General features: G+C 35.5%; 1 protein-coding gene across 1 annotated transcript in view; it reads left to right on the top strand.

Annotated features, from left to right (window-relative positions):
• Positions 1 to 14,513: 14,513 nt before the first annotated feature.
• The window catches only part of LOC113232454, a 28,108-nt gene continuing 24,577 nt past the window's right edge, over positions 14,514 to 18,044 (top strand). Inside the window, exon 1 of the mRNA XM_026467195.1 lies at positions 14,514 to 14,925. Coding sequence (XP_026322980.1) covers positions 14,514 to 14,925 — 412 coding nt within the window. The remainder of the gene's footprint in view (positions 14,926 to 18,044) is intronic.

Below are 18,044 nucleotides of genomic sequence, written 5' to 3'. Positions count from 1 at the left end.
TTTGATTTAAGTTATTTAGTGTTCCTTGTCACGACGTTTTAAGAATCAATACATTGTTTTTTCCTCGTAACGATAACTTGGTTATTTTTATTTTTGTCGAGATTTTGCGGGATAGAAGATATACTTAAGTGGTGAGAATTTTAATCTCAATTTTGATATTGTCTACTAGATGCTTTTACTTTTATCTGACCTACTGCCTATTTTTAGATATTTGAGACAATGGTGTATTTTTAAAACACGATCTTTGGAGTGCTGGGTGGAAAAATGTTTGTTACAGTCAGCAATACACATAGGCAAATTCTAAATCTTATGAACCAAATTCTAAATCTTATGAAGTCGGTTAGTCGACCCAAATACCGATGGAGGGACGAAATGGAGAAAAACCAGCAGCAGTAGAGGTCCTTGTGAAAGAGTACGTCCAGGGAAATACTGCCACCGTACCTATTTCTGCCACCAAACAGAAATGTGAGCTGTGCTCCGGTTTTGAAGGGTAAGTAGTTGTTCAAACTACTACAAATACAAAAATAGACACGTCTACTATTTGATGTCGTTTTTTAAATACCGAGCCAGCGCTTTGAGTCTACAATTAATGACGACCTGTGCTATAGCACGCGTCGTCATAAAAATCTAGATAAAAAGGTGCCGAGTGTTGAGAGTGCTTCCCTAACTTGTCTGCAAACCTAAAGGTTGTCCGAGTTTAGAGGCCCGCCTGTCCATAACAGTTGCAGTGCCACTAAGAGCTTTAAATTACAAAGATCTGAGGGTCACTGCCAATGCGCCCGTTACCCTGAGCCATTAGTTGACAAGTCCCATGTGCCTATATTCCACCAGCACCCTTACCCTTCTACTCCGTACTTCCCTAATTCTTCTACTGCCAGCTAATCTCAACTGATGGAAACAATGATGTCGACTATGTAGCATGCATACCTTAATTATGAATATTCATTCTCACCTTAAAAAGGCCCAAGTTATGTTCTTCAGCTGAAGTGAAATTATGATAGTCCAAATTATAAGCAGTGATCTACATACAGGTAATAATAACGTACATGGAGCAATTAAACACAATTTTTATGGGTTTAATTACACCATAACACATTTTAAAAACACAAGTTAAGCTAACATTTTATAGTTTGTACAAGGTAATAAGTGGAAAGTAGAGACTACTTCGCTAGTTTCTTAATTACATGCTGCTGTTCTCCCGTTTGTCCTTTTCTATTATTAGCAAAAAAATCTAAGCTAGCCCCCAATATGTATAATAAGTGTTCAACGTAAATTATTACAAAAATACGTTTATGTAGCTCACTTAAAAAATAAAAGCATGCAGTTTCGAAAGATTTAAGTTTTCTTTTGAATTTTTTTATTAATTTTAGGAAAATACGTGAACATAATTTAATATAGATAAATTATGTTCGTGCTTAATAAATTTTTGAAACAATATTTTTTTCTAGAAATTATACCCCATTATAAAAACAATACGCAAAAAACACTATAGAATCCAAACACCTTTAACTGCCTCTGTGGTCGAACGATTATCATACTGGGCTGCCACGCAGAGCTCCTGACTTCGATACCTGGACGTTGGCTGGGAGAAATATTTTTATGGCCTATTTTTATTTCTGTCGTGAATTTGGGTGTAATTTGTGGTTATCTATGTATGTCCATGGCACCCGCGAGTTCCTAGTTAAAATTTTATTATAAATTTTCACGAATTTCACACACTTAGCAATTTGGACAATTCATCCTCCTCATCAAACGTAAGCTATTGAGTTGGCAAGTACAAGAAAACACAAGAACGCTATTCCGCCAAAATAAATGGCACCATTAAAACTCTAGCCCACAGCACCATAAGCATAATCTTACTTGGTATTTTTACATATATAATTACCAATGACGGCAAATTATTTTACTTGCATACAAGGAGAAAGCTTTAACGACATGCAATTATAGCATTTAAGTGTAAAGTAAAAAAGATCAGTATTGTTTTGAATTCATGAAATTCTAAGAGTATTGTATAGATATTCGTATTCATGTTAGTTTTATTACTGACATTCATATCCGTTTTAATGTGATCTATGCGTGCCATTCAGACGTCTCAAATATTATTCTGTGTTAAAACAATTTAAATGCAATTCTTCCTTTATATTTTCATCCCCACATCCATCAAAGATTACACGAAGATCACGCCGCAACACGTTTGTTCCTTCATCGAACCTGCAAGATGTGAAATGGGCTCTCTCTCAAAGTCTGACCATAAAACAAATAAAATATGGTCTCTATATCAAATAATGAAGTCAATCAAACAGTCACTATGCCTATACGTATAATGGTCTCAATGTTCAATAATAAAACGTTATACCGCGAATGGTGTTAATATCTAATACTCAGACCTTAAACTACGATTGGTCTTAGTATTGAATAATCAAATATTTTACGGCAACTGATTTTAGTATTATTTTGTCAAACTTTATACAACTTATGGTTTCTTTATTTAATAATCAAACGTAATGCTGCGATTGGTCTTGGTACTGAGTAATCAATTCGAATGGTCTCAATGTCAATTAATTACACATTTATCGAACAATTTCACATAGCCGTTCGTAAAGATCCAAAGAGCAAAACGTGAGTGTCCGTAGGCGTCAACCTCCATGACTTTCGTTTATTTTTTTAGCTACAAATTGATGATGAGGAGAGAAAGAAGTCCGCCCAAAAATGCCTGTTCACTCTGACCTTCAAATTATCCAGGTTGTACCGTACTGGAAATACAGACATGTTTTCCACATCTCAATTTAGTTTCGAATTTTAAGATAAAACAGTAAAGTTTTAAAAGTAAAGCTCATTGCAAAAGAGTTCGTCCAGGGTAGTACTGCCATCTTACCTATTTCTGCTGCCAAGCAGTAATGTTACATTACTGTGTTACGGTTTTGAAGAATAAGGGAGCAGGTAAAATTACAGGCACATGGGACTTGTCAACTTATGTCTCAGGGTGACGGGCTTCTCAAATCTTGCGATTTAAAGCTCTGAGTGGCACCGCAACAGTTATGGAGAAGCGTGTAGCTTACCTTCAGGTGCACTACTTTTTCGTTCCGTCACTTGATATTCTATAATAAAAAATAATACAAAAAAGAGTAAAACAATATGATGATATAAATGAAACAGAGTTGTTTTTGTAAAGAAACTGAAAACTCCTATAATGAAAATAATAACGCACACGCGCACACACACACACACACACAACATACCAACGGAACCCTGTGTCGCGTATGGCATGGACACCCACAAATTACACCCAAGCTCAGGAAAGCAATAAACGTAGCCATACAAATATTTCTCCCGACCCGGGAATCGAACCTGGGACCTTAGCATGATAGCATGGTAATTCTACTTTTGAACGTTCAAACTTTTCATCCGAATCGACGGAATAGCCAACTGGTCAACAGTTTCATGTCCTGACAGCGCCACCAACTCAAACTAGAGAACGGCCTGTACATGAGTACCCCAACAATGGAATCATACCAACATGGATTTATTTAACATATTTCAAATTTTTCCAACCGAGAGTCTAACCTGGAACCACGTCATATAGCGCCTATATCGCAAACCTTTACGTAACTTTAAGGGGTAGTTACGAAAGCAAGTTAAATCGAGTTATGCATAAAGTTAAAATTTAAGTATACCATTTGCATAAAAATGGGTTCAATTAAATTTTAAAACAAATATTCACCATTTAGATCCGAAAAAAATATTTTATGTCCATTGTGTTGTCATTGTATTTGTTTAATGTGAATTATAGAATATTTATTCCTTCATCCAAAAATGTATCTATTGATATATACATTTTGTTGTTTATCTGGAATAAGCTGTTTCAGAAAAAAGAACGAAAATATTTTTTTTTATTTCACACATTTATCAACAAGAGTTAGTAACAGAATATTTACTAATAAGGTTACTATTACGAACCGAACGGTTACAATGCTGGTCTGCCACGCAGAGATCGTTTCCGGGTTTGATTCCCAGGCCGGAAGGAATATTTGTACTTATGATTACATTTATTTCTCTCGTGAGTTCAAGTGTAATTTGTGGTGTTCTATGTTTCCAAGGTACCCGCGCAACACTTCACTTTAGTGCGGGGCAATGAGTGCGTGCGTTAAAAAAAATGTTATTATTTTTTTATATACATTAATATGCTTTCTGGTTAACTGTTCGTCAAAAGAAACTTGGACACCAATTGCTAATATAATATAATATAATTAATATATAATTAATAATAAATATATATAATTGCACCCAGGTGGCTGTTATCGCTGCCATTCATTCTGCGCCCATCTTATCTTTTTAACCGACTTAAAAAAAGGAGGAGGTTCTCAATTCGCCTGCATTTTTTTGTATGTATGTTACGCGATTATTTATGAACCGATTTGGATGATTCTTTTTTTATTGGAAAAAGAGTACCTCCAGTATTAGTCCCATTTAAATTTGAAGAAAACATTCCACATCTAAGGGTGACAAACTAGAGGATGAATCCGGTTTCACGCACTTTCCGGTAACTGATTGCAATAAAACTTGGCAAATAGATGTAACTCCACGAACTTTCAAGATCGGTTTTATTTTACCAACAAAAGCTGTAATTATTCGCATAAGAAAGCAATTAAACGATTCTTTTTTTAATTTACCATACTCCATATAAAAATGTAATAGTTTGAATGTTAAAATTATAATTACCTACAATAACCACATATAGACGTAGTGAAATCTAGCCTCCAGTGAAGCTTGGCAAGTTGTTTGAACTCAAAGGTCGCACGGTCAGCAGCCGGCTAAGGTGAAGGTAACGTACCACGAGAGAGACGTATATTTCTAGTAAATCTTTTTAATAACTCTCACTGCTTTATTTATATCTTTAGATATAAACACTTACTTAAATGCATTGAAGGAAAGATAAAACATTATACACGAGAGGTGACTGAAAAGTAGCCTCTTTGGACTATTTCCCATTTAAAAATAATACCGACCGCTATTTATTTTTTCAAATTTAAATATTTTTCAAAATAATTAGCGACACACATTTGTTTATTTGCATGAAAAACATGTCCGAAGAAAAAAGCAAAATTACATTCTTACTACGTTTTTTAACAAAACAATTACTTGTCTATCAAATATTGTAAGTGCATTTCCCTTGCACGAATATTAATAATTATAACTCGGTGAAATCCAATGAAAAAGATTCTCCCCCTAATATGCCACTCTTAGAGGTGGAATATAGCCCATAAAAAAATACAGAGATAAACGTTCTATTTGCCTGTAGCTGATATACAAATAACAAAAAACAATTTAAAAAACAGATAAGTGATTAATAATGTAAAAGAGGAGCAAAGACGTGGTCACAATAAAGCATAAAAAATATGCTTGATTGGTCTCTGTTAAATCTAAAATCTTTCGTAGGGCCATTTACGCAAGTACCATTTTCGTCCGCTACTTAACTTGCCATCAAGTGAGATTATGGACAAACGAAAAGCTTAACTGAGACTTAAACGAACAAAAGCTTACTTTAACAAAAAACATAATTGAATTTGTATTTCTGTTATTTGATGCCTTGATATTTACATATTATTTATTTGCTTACTCATGTAAGACGAAAGATAGAAATTGCTGCGCTACTTAACAACAAGCTACAGCTGTATCTAAACATCATTTATTCCTTCAAAAAGAAATGAGAACATTATTGTAGTCATTTTTATGACACAATCTACGAAAACTTAAATTACTTTTTCTTTCGGTTTTTTTATACGGTATACTTATTAGACAAAAGATATAATTATATCAATTAGATTAACTACAAACAATAAGGTATATTGAATTGAGATTTAATTCCGCTTTTCCTTTTCCTTCATCGGGGAACTAGATATAGACTGGGGTTCCACCCCCGTTATGAATTCACATGAAGCGTTTTTCTTGACACATCTATACCGCGAACGACTATAGAGTGGAATTCTCTGCCTGCAGACTTGTTTCCTGAACGGTATTATTCAGGTATGCATGCTCCATCGTTGACCTCATCGTCACTTTCCTTCAGGTGAGATGGAGGTCAAATGCGCACTTATTTTTTTTTTTTATAAAAAGTGATACAACAAAAATTTAACTTAATGAATTTAAACTATTTGTGTATTATTACGTCCAAGAACGTTTCGTAACAATAGAGATCCTTGTGTGAGAGTTCGTCTAGGGAAGTCCTGCCACCTTAGCTATGTCTGCCGCCAAGAGGTAATGTGAGCATTGTTGCGTTCCAGTTTTGAAGGGTAAGGGTGCTGGTGAAATTACAGGCACATGGAACTTGTCGACTCATGTTTCAGAGATCACTCTGCCTATCAAGGCACAAGGGGTGTCGTAGTGGTGAATCTGCGGAATGCCGCAATACAGCGAGCGCGGACGCGAAACAGATGCACGCGCCCGCGTTCGGTGTGTATAACTCAACTCGCGCCCGACCAACACCAGCTCTCTGTGTAATTCACATTTTGATGGGTATGCCTTTCACCTGCAAGACTAGTCCCACATAACCCTTAAGCCTCCTCGGGCTCGGTGAGTATGCATATAGCATTTCCACTCGTAAAAAAAGGGTGACAGGCACCAATACCTGTGTCCCTCAGACTTTTATGATTTAAAGCTCTGAGTGTTAATGCACCTGCTGTATCATGTCGCTTACCACCAGGCGCACGACTTGTTCGTCCCGTCACTTGTTATCATAAAAAAGAAAGCACTATAATGATTTCCTTTTCCTTCAACTCTTCACAGACTCTTAGTGCTTATACAGAGTAATTAAGTAAGTAATGGCATAATAAAATCACTGCTAGGTTTTATAACGCTTGGCAGCTTATAAAAGTTTAATGCACACGAGTATGGTGCCTAGGCAAGTTGTAAAAAAACGTAAAAACAGTTGCGGTTAATAGGGGAAATGACATAATGATACCGGAAACTGTGGTTAGGTCACGCAAGTTGTGATGGAAAATGAGATAACATTTTGACGAAGTATTTTTGGAAAACAGAGATTTAAAACTCTAACTCTTTGATATAGTGTGGAGGTCATAACGATTACCAGTTTTATAAACGGTCAGAAAAACATCGGATACAAAATTATTGTAAACCAGGTTATATTCAAATCTAGTAGCCTCTTACCTACTTCAGACGACTTATTAAAATATAGGTTAAAGCACTTGATTATCAAACAATCCATATATAAATTATCACATTAGTTAAATAACATTAATATAGGATAATTAATTATAATTTTAACAATTTTGAATGTGACCATATAGAATAGTAATGTAGGATAATAATGCGAATGTAATTTAGAATGTTTTATGTCTTGTAAAATTTTTCTAGTAAAGTATGACTAAGTCTGTTAGAATATAACGCTGGCCATCAGCATTTTTTATGTTAAACTGCTGTAGCCCTCGATAGCATTTGTTTTTTTGTTTTATTGATGGAAAGGGCAAAAATTATTATTGTTCTTAATATTGTTGTCCCTATCTATCGACCCGAAAGATAGAGTGTTCCGGAGAGACTACGGGTTCGACGGCAAGACCAGGGTGCGTCGGGAGTCCGGGCCAAGCCCTCCGCCAGTTATACGTCTTCACGGGCGTGTCTGGCGGACCCGGACTTGGGTATGGACTCGCCGGATTTGGTGGTTAGCTGCAGGGACGAACACGTTCGTCTGCTCCGGTAGGGTATGACCGGGGCGTTCGTCCCGCGTGCAGCTAGCGCGTCTTACTAGCAGTCTAGTTGACAGCCTGAGGCGAGGAGACGCACGGGACACGTGATTTACCCTTTAAGTCGGTGGCTATGTCCGGACATTGTCATAGGACACTGCCACTTGACATCTCCGGCACTAGCCCGGAGAGCTAGTAGAGGATGAGCTAGACATCTTCCGGTTCCTCGGGTCGCGTAGGAATCTGGAAACTGGAGAGACGCCGTTCATTCGGCGTTGGGAAGGGAGCGTGAGGTGCCTTACAGCTCCGCCACCACTGAGGAGATTTGGTAGTCGGCTTAGAGCCGGCGGCTCAGCGGTGGCAACCGTAAGTCGTACGGAGCGCGACGGGAAGTGGGCGTGCCTACTACTAGCTCCAGTACATATCTGAAAAATAGGGAGGGTGCTGTACTTACACCCGGGGCGGCTCACCTAAGGCACTAGCCTTACAGAGAGCCGGATGAAGTACGTGCAAACGTACTGATTCGGGGTTAGGACCTGACCTAGATGGTCTCTGTGCGAGCTCGCTCACACAAATCATAGTGCCCTTCCCATATAAATCCAAGAGGTTGATAGGGAGGAGCACTATAAACAAAAACTTGTAGAATGATATGGGACTGTTCTTAATGTTGTACTTTTTTATTGAAGTTAGATATCATTATGTTTGGGATATGATAGAACGATTCCACGATGAAGTGTTCTACATTGCTACACATGCAATGGTAGTTGATGTTTTTACCACGCCATTAGGCTGTACGAAACATGAGTTATTTACCGGCTGCCTCCTCGCTAACACTTGTTTTTTTTTGTTTTTTCAGACAGTACAGTGCAGTTTATAAACCAATCTTGTGGAAAATTATTTTCTTTTCCGATTCTATACGTACTCAGACAAGAGAGAATTACTTGTAATTACGTAATGCCGAGAGAATCTTTTTATTACATCACGAGACTATTGTGGATCGAAGTTTCCATGTTTTTTTTACAAAACGTTATAGTTTCAAATTCAATTAATGAATGTAAATTGAAATTCTATGGTACGTAAGTAATAAAATATAATAAAAAATAGGTGCTTAAAAAAAATATCTTATTGAAAATTGAAACTAATACCTATAATAAATGCAAAGTTACTCTGTCTGTCTGTCTGTTCCGTTTTCACGCCTAACCTAGTTCACGCCTAACTTTTAGTAACAGTAATAGTTCGTCCAGGGAAGTACTGCCACTTCACTTATTTCTGACGCTAAGCAGTAATGTGAGCATTACTTTGTACCTTTGGTGAAATCACAGGCACATGGGACTTTTCAACTTATGTATAGGGTGACGGGCGCAGTGGCGCTCCTAAGATCTTTGCGATTTAAAACTTTGAGTGACACTGCAACTGTCACGGATAGGCGAGTCGTTTACCACCAGGCGCACAACTTGTTCATCCCGTGACTTAACATCTTAAAAAATCTGCTATTCCTTCTATCCCCCTGGATTCGAATCAGCGACTGTTTGCCAGACAGGGGCTAACGGCTTTCCCAACTCAGCTACAGAACGAATTAGCAGACTTCACGAATTTCTATAAGTGTTTGTTGCCGATCTTTGGGCTTAAACGCCGTTTTATGAAACCTGTGAATATATGTTATATATTTATTTTTTGTCCCATGGCTGCAAAGGGCCCGAAACGTTGGTGTGCTTGAAAAACAAATATACGCGATTCTGATCCGAAAAACTATAGTTTCGTTTCCAATATATTAAAATCGCGAAAACCTAAGAACTCGATACAGTACAATAATGTAAGAATGTAAAACAGAATGTTCAAGCTTAGATACAATTTAAGAAAGTTTACCAATGGTACTGTACGGTTTTCATATTCATCTAAGGTTTACATTTAAATTTCGCGCCGTTTGCAATGTTAAATATGTCAATCATTAAGGCTCCCCCTACTGGCGGGCGTAAGCACTACGAGCAAGTTTCGTCCTGCTCATCAAGTCAAGAAGATATCTTACGAGACCGTTAAACTTTTGTGTTAAATACAAATATCAAGGACAGTGAGCTTGCCAATAAAAACATCCCGCGACCGGCCAACCAAAATATCCTCGCGTTGATGTCAATCAAGATTGCAGCACGTGAAGCTGGCTGGCCGCCGTAATCTTGCAGATCCTGGCTTTTTTAGGTACGTGGTGCTCATTCAGTGTTTGGCAGTGATGATGATATATACACACGGTAAAATTTGTGAACAGATTTTGATAATTCTTTTTTGTTGGACACTTCGGTATTAGCCCCATTTAAATTTGAAGATAATATTCCACCTCTAAGGGTTGAACTATGGAAAGGTATAAATATTTATAATATCATCCTCATGCAGGTACCTTTATAACTTCTCGTACCTTTTGAAAGTTTTTACATAAGTTTGAGGACGAAAAATAACACTTACTAGAAAATGTTCAAAGTTTTTACGACAACACAATCTCATTATAAAAGCGCCTTCGCACCGCCCACGTGCCTTGTTAAGTACATTAAACAATCGTTTATCAAATTGAAGACTACTGTCATGAAAGTATTGTTCATCATTGGACGTTGCGAAATGTTCACTGTAGAATATGCAGTAAACATACTTGTTTATATAACAAAAAGGTCCATATTTCAGCGACGACAATCGAATAAACGAAAAAATGTTTTCTGGCGAATTAGATGTTCAAGAGGATGTGTTCAGGATGTCCGATAAAGTCAAATTAAATAGATAAGGAATAGTTATATAAATCATTAATTAGATAGATATTTTGAAAGATAGAGATCTCGTTGACTCAGGGTACTTCTGTAGCTTTCACAGTTAACTTCTGTTTTCACCGAAACAAGAAATGCTTTTAATTATTAATACAAAGATTCAAAACGAGCGATTCGTTCTGTGTACCGTCTAGGCTCTCGGGTATCTCTCAGAGAAAAGTTTAAGGAGACTGGTATCATGACTGTGGCATCACAGTACATTTACTCAAATATTTTATATGCCCGTAAAAATATACATAATTTCAATAAGAAAGAAGATATCCATAATATTAACCTTAGAGCTAAGTCCAAACTCATGGTACCACGATTTCGTTTAACCAAGGTAAACTACTCTTTTATGGGGAACTGTATACGTTTTTACAATAAGATTCCGGAGCATATATTAAGTTTATCATTTCCTAAGTTTAGAAACTACATTAAAAATATTTCGATCGAAAAATCATACTACAAAATTGAAGACTACGTGTTAGACAAAGATGTATGGAAAGACGACATGGCTCCAGAATCCACACAAATTTGATTCAAAGTGTATTCCATAGCATTTAAGTTTATTTGAAAAGAGCAATCCCTAGAGTTTCTTGCTCGTTCTTCTCAGGGAGGTCAGCGTAGTGAACGAGCAGTAGCTTAAATGTGACGTTTTCAAGTGTAAATTTATTTTACCTATGGAATAAATAATCTTTGACTTTGACTTTGACTTTAATACAAAGATTTTTTCTCGATCTGGCTGGATTCGAGCCAGCGTCTTCAAGCATGCCAGATCTGATACGGTACGCTTGAAGACCCTGGTTCGAATCTAGTCGGACCGAAGGAATATTTCTTAGTGTTCGATGTTTGTATTAATAATTATAACAAACTAGCAAGGCGTGATTTCCCAAAAAGTAAATAAATATCGTGGTAGTAAAGCATCGTAACATTCAATAAACTTCAAAATTAAGTAATGCTTTTCACAATTAAGTAATTTTTTTTATAATATCAAGTGACAGGACGAACAAGTTGTGTACCTTGTGGTAAGCAATAACCTATCCTTAACAATTGCATTGCCACTCAGAATTTTAAATCACAAAAATTTTAGGGGCACTGCCAATGTGTCCGTGACTCTGAGACATAAGTTGACAAGTCTCAAGTGCCTGTAAAATCACCAAAAGTGTGTAATTTGAACTGCGGTCTCTGTCCGTTTAATTTGATGATTAGGTTAGGAAAATGTAACTGATATTTCGGATTTTTTTTACATTTCAAACAAAACAAACGTTTCAACAATCAGCCGTGACAATGGAGCCTGTGAAACTTGATTTAAAAGAAATATGCTCGATTTAGATCAGTTCTCCCAGATTGTCTGAGCCTATGAACGTTCTTTAAGTAGAGCTGGTAATAATAGAACGTGTTTCCTAATATATTTTCAAACAGAAAATAAATTCCCTGCCTTTAATACAAATGACAAATTAAGAAAAAATAATTATTAATAAAATATTTTTCTTTTACTAATTTACCACCACTACCTTTAATTATGTCAACTGCCTCCGTAGCCGAACGGTTAGGCGGACTGCTACGCAGAGGTCCCAGGTTCGATTCCCGGGCCGGGAGAAATATTTGTATGGCCTGCATTTATTTCTCTCGTGTGTTTGGGTGTAATTTGTATTTGTCTATGTGTTTGTCCATGGTACCCGCGACACAGGGTTTCCCTAGTGCGAGGCTATGTTGAGTGTGTGCGACTCTACCAGCACCAATTTAGAAAAGTTCACACAAATTGATCCTACCGGGAATCGAACCCAAAATCTCCGAGGACATCAATTTAATTTTTAATCAGAGGCGTAGTTTATAAGTTATTATAGTGTACAAATTGTGTCATTATTACTGTCAAACCATTTGAGACACGTAAGACACGTAACTATTTCTGAGGCGTTCAGTAGACAATATTTTGAATATACATTAATTATTAACATATAAACGTAGCACAAATTACACGTTAAAGAAATACTTGGTGCAACGCATATTGCGTGCTGAGTTTCGAAGGAATAAATTATGGATATGACATGTTATTGAGGTTTCATATGGAAAAATGATTAATAGTTAGTTAAAGCAGTTAATAATTAGGCGATATTATTTCTAGAGTTTAATAACAACTGGAAATGTATCGATAACACGACAATGGAAAGGAAAGCATTTCTCAAAAACGTGATATACTATAGGTTTGTATAAAAAGTTAGGTGCAATTACAGGCACATGGGACTTATCAACTTATGTATCAGGGTGACAGGCGCAGTGGCAGTGTCCCTCAGATTCTTACGATTTAAAGCTCTGCTTAGCCCTATGCAACTGCTATGAACAGACGTGTAACTTAACCAGGACATAGGTTCCCTAACTTTTTGGCTAACCGGGCGGTTAAGCAAGATAAAAAATTTCGACTCCTACTACCCGAAAAATTATTGAAAACACCTATTTTTTACATTAACTGAAAACAAAAATCAAAACGAAAAAAATTTTTTTTTTTAATTCAATCAATAATAATAATATTTATTTCATTCATATACGCACACAGCAAAATTAAAAACAATAGATATGTTACATAAAAAAAAACTTATTTCACTGATTGTACGTGCTACTTATATAAATTGTTTAAACAACCGAATCCCAAACTAAGCAAAAGCTTGTATTTTGGGTTTAAGTGTTCCTCAACACACTGGCTATCATTAGGTAAATACAGTACAACCAAGAGGTAAAAATCAACAGTATAAAAAATTAAATTGCTATAGTATATAATTATAAAAACTACGACAATAATAAAATTTAAAAAAAGGCTAATAATATTAAAAATAAAATTTTACTCACTTTTTTTTCTCCAGACAACCATACCAATTCCCTGGTCTCAAACTAGGGAATTCCCTGTACAGCATTCACTTTGGGGCACTTTCCAAAACACCCAAACCAGAACTAATTCACAAAAGTTCATTTCCCAAATTGGTACTTCCGGGAATCGGGAACATCAGTATTCAGTTTATTACCTTGTCTTTTTATTATTCAAAAATACATTCAAAAAGTCAACTATGATAAGAAACCTGTAACTAGTGACAATAAATAAAAAGACTGTAAAAGACAATTATTGTTAAACAAAATAGGGATTCTAATTGCTATTACTGAATTGCACCGTGTTTTCAATCTCATATACTATATTGGACTTAATCTAAAACAGTTTAAATTTGTCCAGTCAAAATTACTTAGTTAATTAGTTATTGTTATCGCCTGTTTGCTTTACAGATTGGACGTTAAGTAAAAAAAAATAATTATTTATTTCATTAATTGATTCAGAACAGTAATGTAAGTATCACAGTGTAAGCTATTGTACAATAAGCGGCCTTATTGGTAAGAAGCAATTTTTCCCAGACAACCTGAGAGATAGAAATTCAAGAACTGAAAAGGGGGATGCAACTAAATAAAATCTTCTAAAGAGATTGTTTTAAATAAATACCCTACATATTAACAAAATAAAATAATTGTTTTTATTTTGTTGACAGCGAATTCGTTCTATAAAACGTACTAATAATGTTTTGTAAAGCATATGAATGCTTACTGACTCGAATTTCACTCAAGTGAAACCAAAGGGCACCAAATGTGTCCTCATTAACACCGATACGCTTTGCGAATATCAAAATATCTTAAACTTCTACACACCCATCCCTAATTTATTATAACTCCTTTTCATCACGACCTACGCATACATAGCTGACAATTTTCTTCATAACAATACACTCACACCATTAAAACTATTATAATGTTGGGACACACCGAGCACGCAAGCGGTGAGAGGTAACTAACTCGCACAAACGCTAAGAAAGGTTGTATAGAAGCGTTTGAAGTTTACTAAGTGTGTTACAAACTTTAGAGACTGTACCCCCGATCTCAGAGCTGCGGCTCTTTTTGTAGTCACTACATAGCCTATAAATAGTGGCGTACACGCGGGTCCGTCAACAGTCTTTTTTATTATTCCACCCGCGTCGCATCTGTCAAAGTTCAAAAAATGTTCGCCAAGGTGGTTGTACTTGCCATTGCCATTGGGTATATCCAGGCTGGTGTGCAAAGAGAAGATATGGGTGTCAAGTATTTGATGAGGATTTACGAAGACTGTCAAAGATCGGATGGTGTTCTTCCTTGTTTGAAGAAGAAGGCGATTTTATTCTTTGACAGAGCCGCGCGGATGGAGGCGATACCCCTTATTGATGGGATTGATATTGTGAAGACTTCAGACCCTGAAGTTTCGCCAATCAGTGAGAACGACATTGAAGCAACATTGCCGAGGAACTTGGAGGATAAAGATGAGGCGTTGTCGTCGATGCTGTGGGACAGGATTGCGTCGTTTGCGAACTCGAGGACAGTTCAGCTATCCCTGCCGAAGATGACTGGACAGGAGCTTAACCGAGGAGTTGAGGAAGGTACGACGTCCTTTCAGTCATTCTTGTACTGTTTTTCATTTTTTTAACATCTTATACATCTTCGATTCGTAAAAGTACAGCACGCTCGTTACTTTTGTCTTTTTGCTAATTTCATCGTTATACAGACATGAAAACTAAGTCTGAAATCTTTTTGGTTTTACTTCATTAATTTTCTATTAACAGCTTTTATAAAACCACAGTCTTGATACAAGGAAATTGATTTCAGTAACTATTTATCTTTGAAATGAATTCAACTAAACTTAGCTTCAAAGTTTTCAGCAGAATTTCATGATGTACATAAATATTACACCAAGAACTTATTTCTTAGAAATTATGCAAGTTCTTTCGTTTGTAACAGTTTTAACTTAATTATTAAATGCATAGGATAGTTTTTCTTCGCATTTATATTGAGGGTTTAACATTTCTCAAGGAAAGCGATAGGTATAAAAGACAAATAATATTTAGTGTATTTCAATAAAGGTATAAAATTACACTAAGCTTAAAAACTAAAGCTAGAATCAAATTAAATTCACAAAATTGGGTCACTATGGCTAGCTGCCCAGGATTCCCATTTTTGACGTACCTCTTTGTATAGCTATACTAATAAGTTGGGTAAGGTAACTGCCAGCCCTTGCGTCTCCCAGATAGTCTGTTGTTTGTTATTTTTCGGGATATGATATTTTGTAAAGCAAAATTAGAGAATCCGAGGTGCTTTATAAATAATTTTCAGTTTATTAGTATTGGTTTTTCTCATTCAAGGTCATTTTTTTTTAATCAGAAATCGTAAACGCAAATATTCGATATCTTTGTGTTTGGTAATATTTTTTGTTTCGTACACAGCAGATCTTTTATCATACATTTTTTGTACAGTCGCCATATTGGGCTATATTTTTGACCCTTAAACCACAAGTGTCCTATGACTCTATAGTTCAATTTCTCTTTCATAGGCAAAAATACACGTGCCGTTATCTATACAGCCAAAAATAGCGGAACATACGTGTTTCACCTGTCTACATACCGTTTTTTTTTTTCAATTAAAACATGATTAGGTGCACAGATTACATTCATAAATAATTCTCTATTGATCAGACAGAACTTTAAAATAATTACAATGTACATTACTGCTAATATATGTGTTACAAAATAAATTGCAACTACTATAACGGTAAGTTAACATGATACCAGTATTTACTACAGCTTGCCATATAGCTGTCCCTTCCTTGTTCGACTTGCCGCTTATTATCATAAAAAAAACTATATATACGAACTTGTCAAAGTTGTTCTTTTCCCATCAAAACAAGAAAATATACTAATATATGAATAGGTTGTATGGTGGAACCTTAGCCTAACCAGACAAATGGATGGAAAATTATAAAAAAAAATATTAAATTAATAACTTTTTTCACGATATCACGCCCTTTTCAATAGTAAAACTTCTTTGGTTTCATATACAGGCTAAATAACCTGAAACAGTTACACTTAATTTTTGCATTAATCTTTTATAGCACGCTATATTTACAAGTAAAAAAAATTAAATTCAAAATTATTCACCTTCTGGTTCTTTAAGTTACATACACCATTGAAGCTAACATAAATCACATTAATTTAGTGCAAGAAATAACCTCCTCAATAGGACTAATATTTAAGTAAGAACATTAAATACAATTCATTCAAAAAGCTTCGGAACAAAAACCGATAAAGCCGATAAATTTCAATTCTAATGTCGTTTAGTCTCATTGAGTGGCTTTGACGCATTATGTTCAGATCCATGCATTTGAATCGTATTTTGAAGGAAAATTTAGTGGCTGCTGTTCAAGTTGGATAAATTATTCATAGAAACGTATAAAAACTACAGTTTAGCATTAAAAAAGGAGAACAAATCAAATTGTGATTTACCGGTTTTTATTTCGATGCTTCACGACATTGATCTTGGAGTAAAAAATAGTCAGACTCCTCTATTTCCTTCCATTTAATGCAAGAGTCACACATTACAATTTTTCAAAGTTCTAATTTAGAATTGTAGCTTATTCCATCTCAGCATTGGTTTTTTTATGATTGTGTGTGTTTGTGCGTGTGTGTGTGTGTATGTGACGACACGAAAAAGTCGTGTGCCTGGTGTTAAGCGACACGCCTGTCTATGGCAGTTGCAGTGCCATTGAAACATAAGTTGACAAGTTCTATATGTCTGCAATTTCATCAGCATCCTTATCCTTCAAAAGCGTAAAGCAAAAATGCTCACATCATTGCTGCTTTGGTTTAATCGTCTTCAAAATTAGATCTAAATCTTTATGATAGATTTTATTTTCAGTTGCTTCGGCTTGCATAACTTCCTTAACATTATACAGTACTTCAAGCTTACGCACATTAAAACGTATTTTTAGCATTATTAGATATTATTTACAATTTTTATTGCTCAACAGTATATAGGTTTTTTCTTTTATGATTATTGGCTATTTAAGACTACTCTGAGAGTGCCTATCGCGCTAATTGTCAACGGTAAAACCAAAACTAAACCAAAACCACAAACGAATCCTTGCTAAAGTGATATGTTGCGCACATATGCAATCGCGCTAAATTGTCAAAGAAAAAACCAAAACTAAAATGTTGCCAATTGCTATCGCGCTAAATAATTATTGGGGGCTGGTGAGCTGTAACACAGGTTTAGTTGCCTAGTATGGTCTCCAATCTCTCTCAAGAGATTCAACAATATAGTTATATTTATATACCTATATATATATAATATAGTAATTTTTAATTATTATTTTTTCAATATTAGTGTATATCTTTGTGTTGAGAAAATAAACCGTTATTACTATTAGTGTTGTGATACCTATGGATCGTCACTTTTAATTTTCTAAAAACTTTCATCGGTAATCATCAATAGCAAAAAATCACGCAAGCTCGTTCCATTGATGTTTTTATCCATTGGTATAATAGTTCACATCAAACGTAATGATCAGTGAAACCTCAAGGGTAAAAATCGTATTATCCGTTAGATACGGTGATTTTTATCTTGCAACGCTTTTTATTGAGTTGTTTATAACATAGAACGTTATTTCATGATGACTTTTAAAGAGTTAGGGAAAGTCACTTTGAGATAACACAGGACGCTGTTTGAC

Source organism: Hyposmocoma kahamanoa, unplaced genomic scaffold (assembly GCF_003589595.1).
Source record: "Hyposmocoma kahamanoa isolate Upper Pololo Valley unplaced genomic scaffold, ASM358959v1 76, whole genome shotgun sequence".
Taxonomy (NCBI): Eukaryota; Metazoa; Arthropoda; class Insecta; order Lepidoptera; family Cosmopterigidae; genus Hyposmocoma; species Hyposmocoma kahamanoa.
Note: the sequence above shows the minus strand (reverse complement) of the source record. Positions and strands in the feature narration are given on the sequence as shown.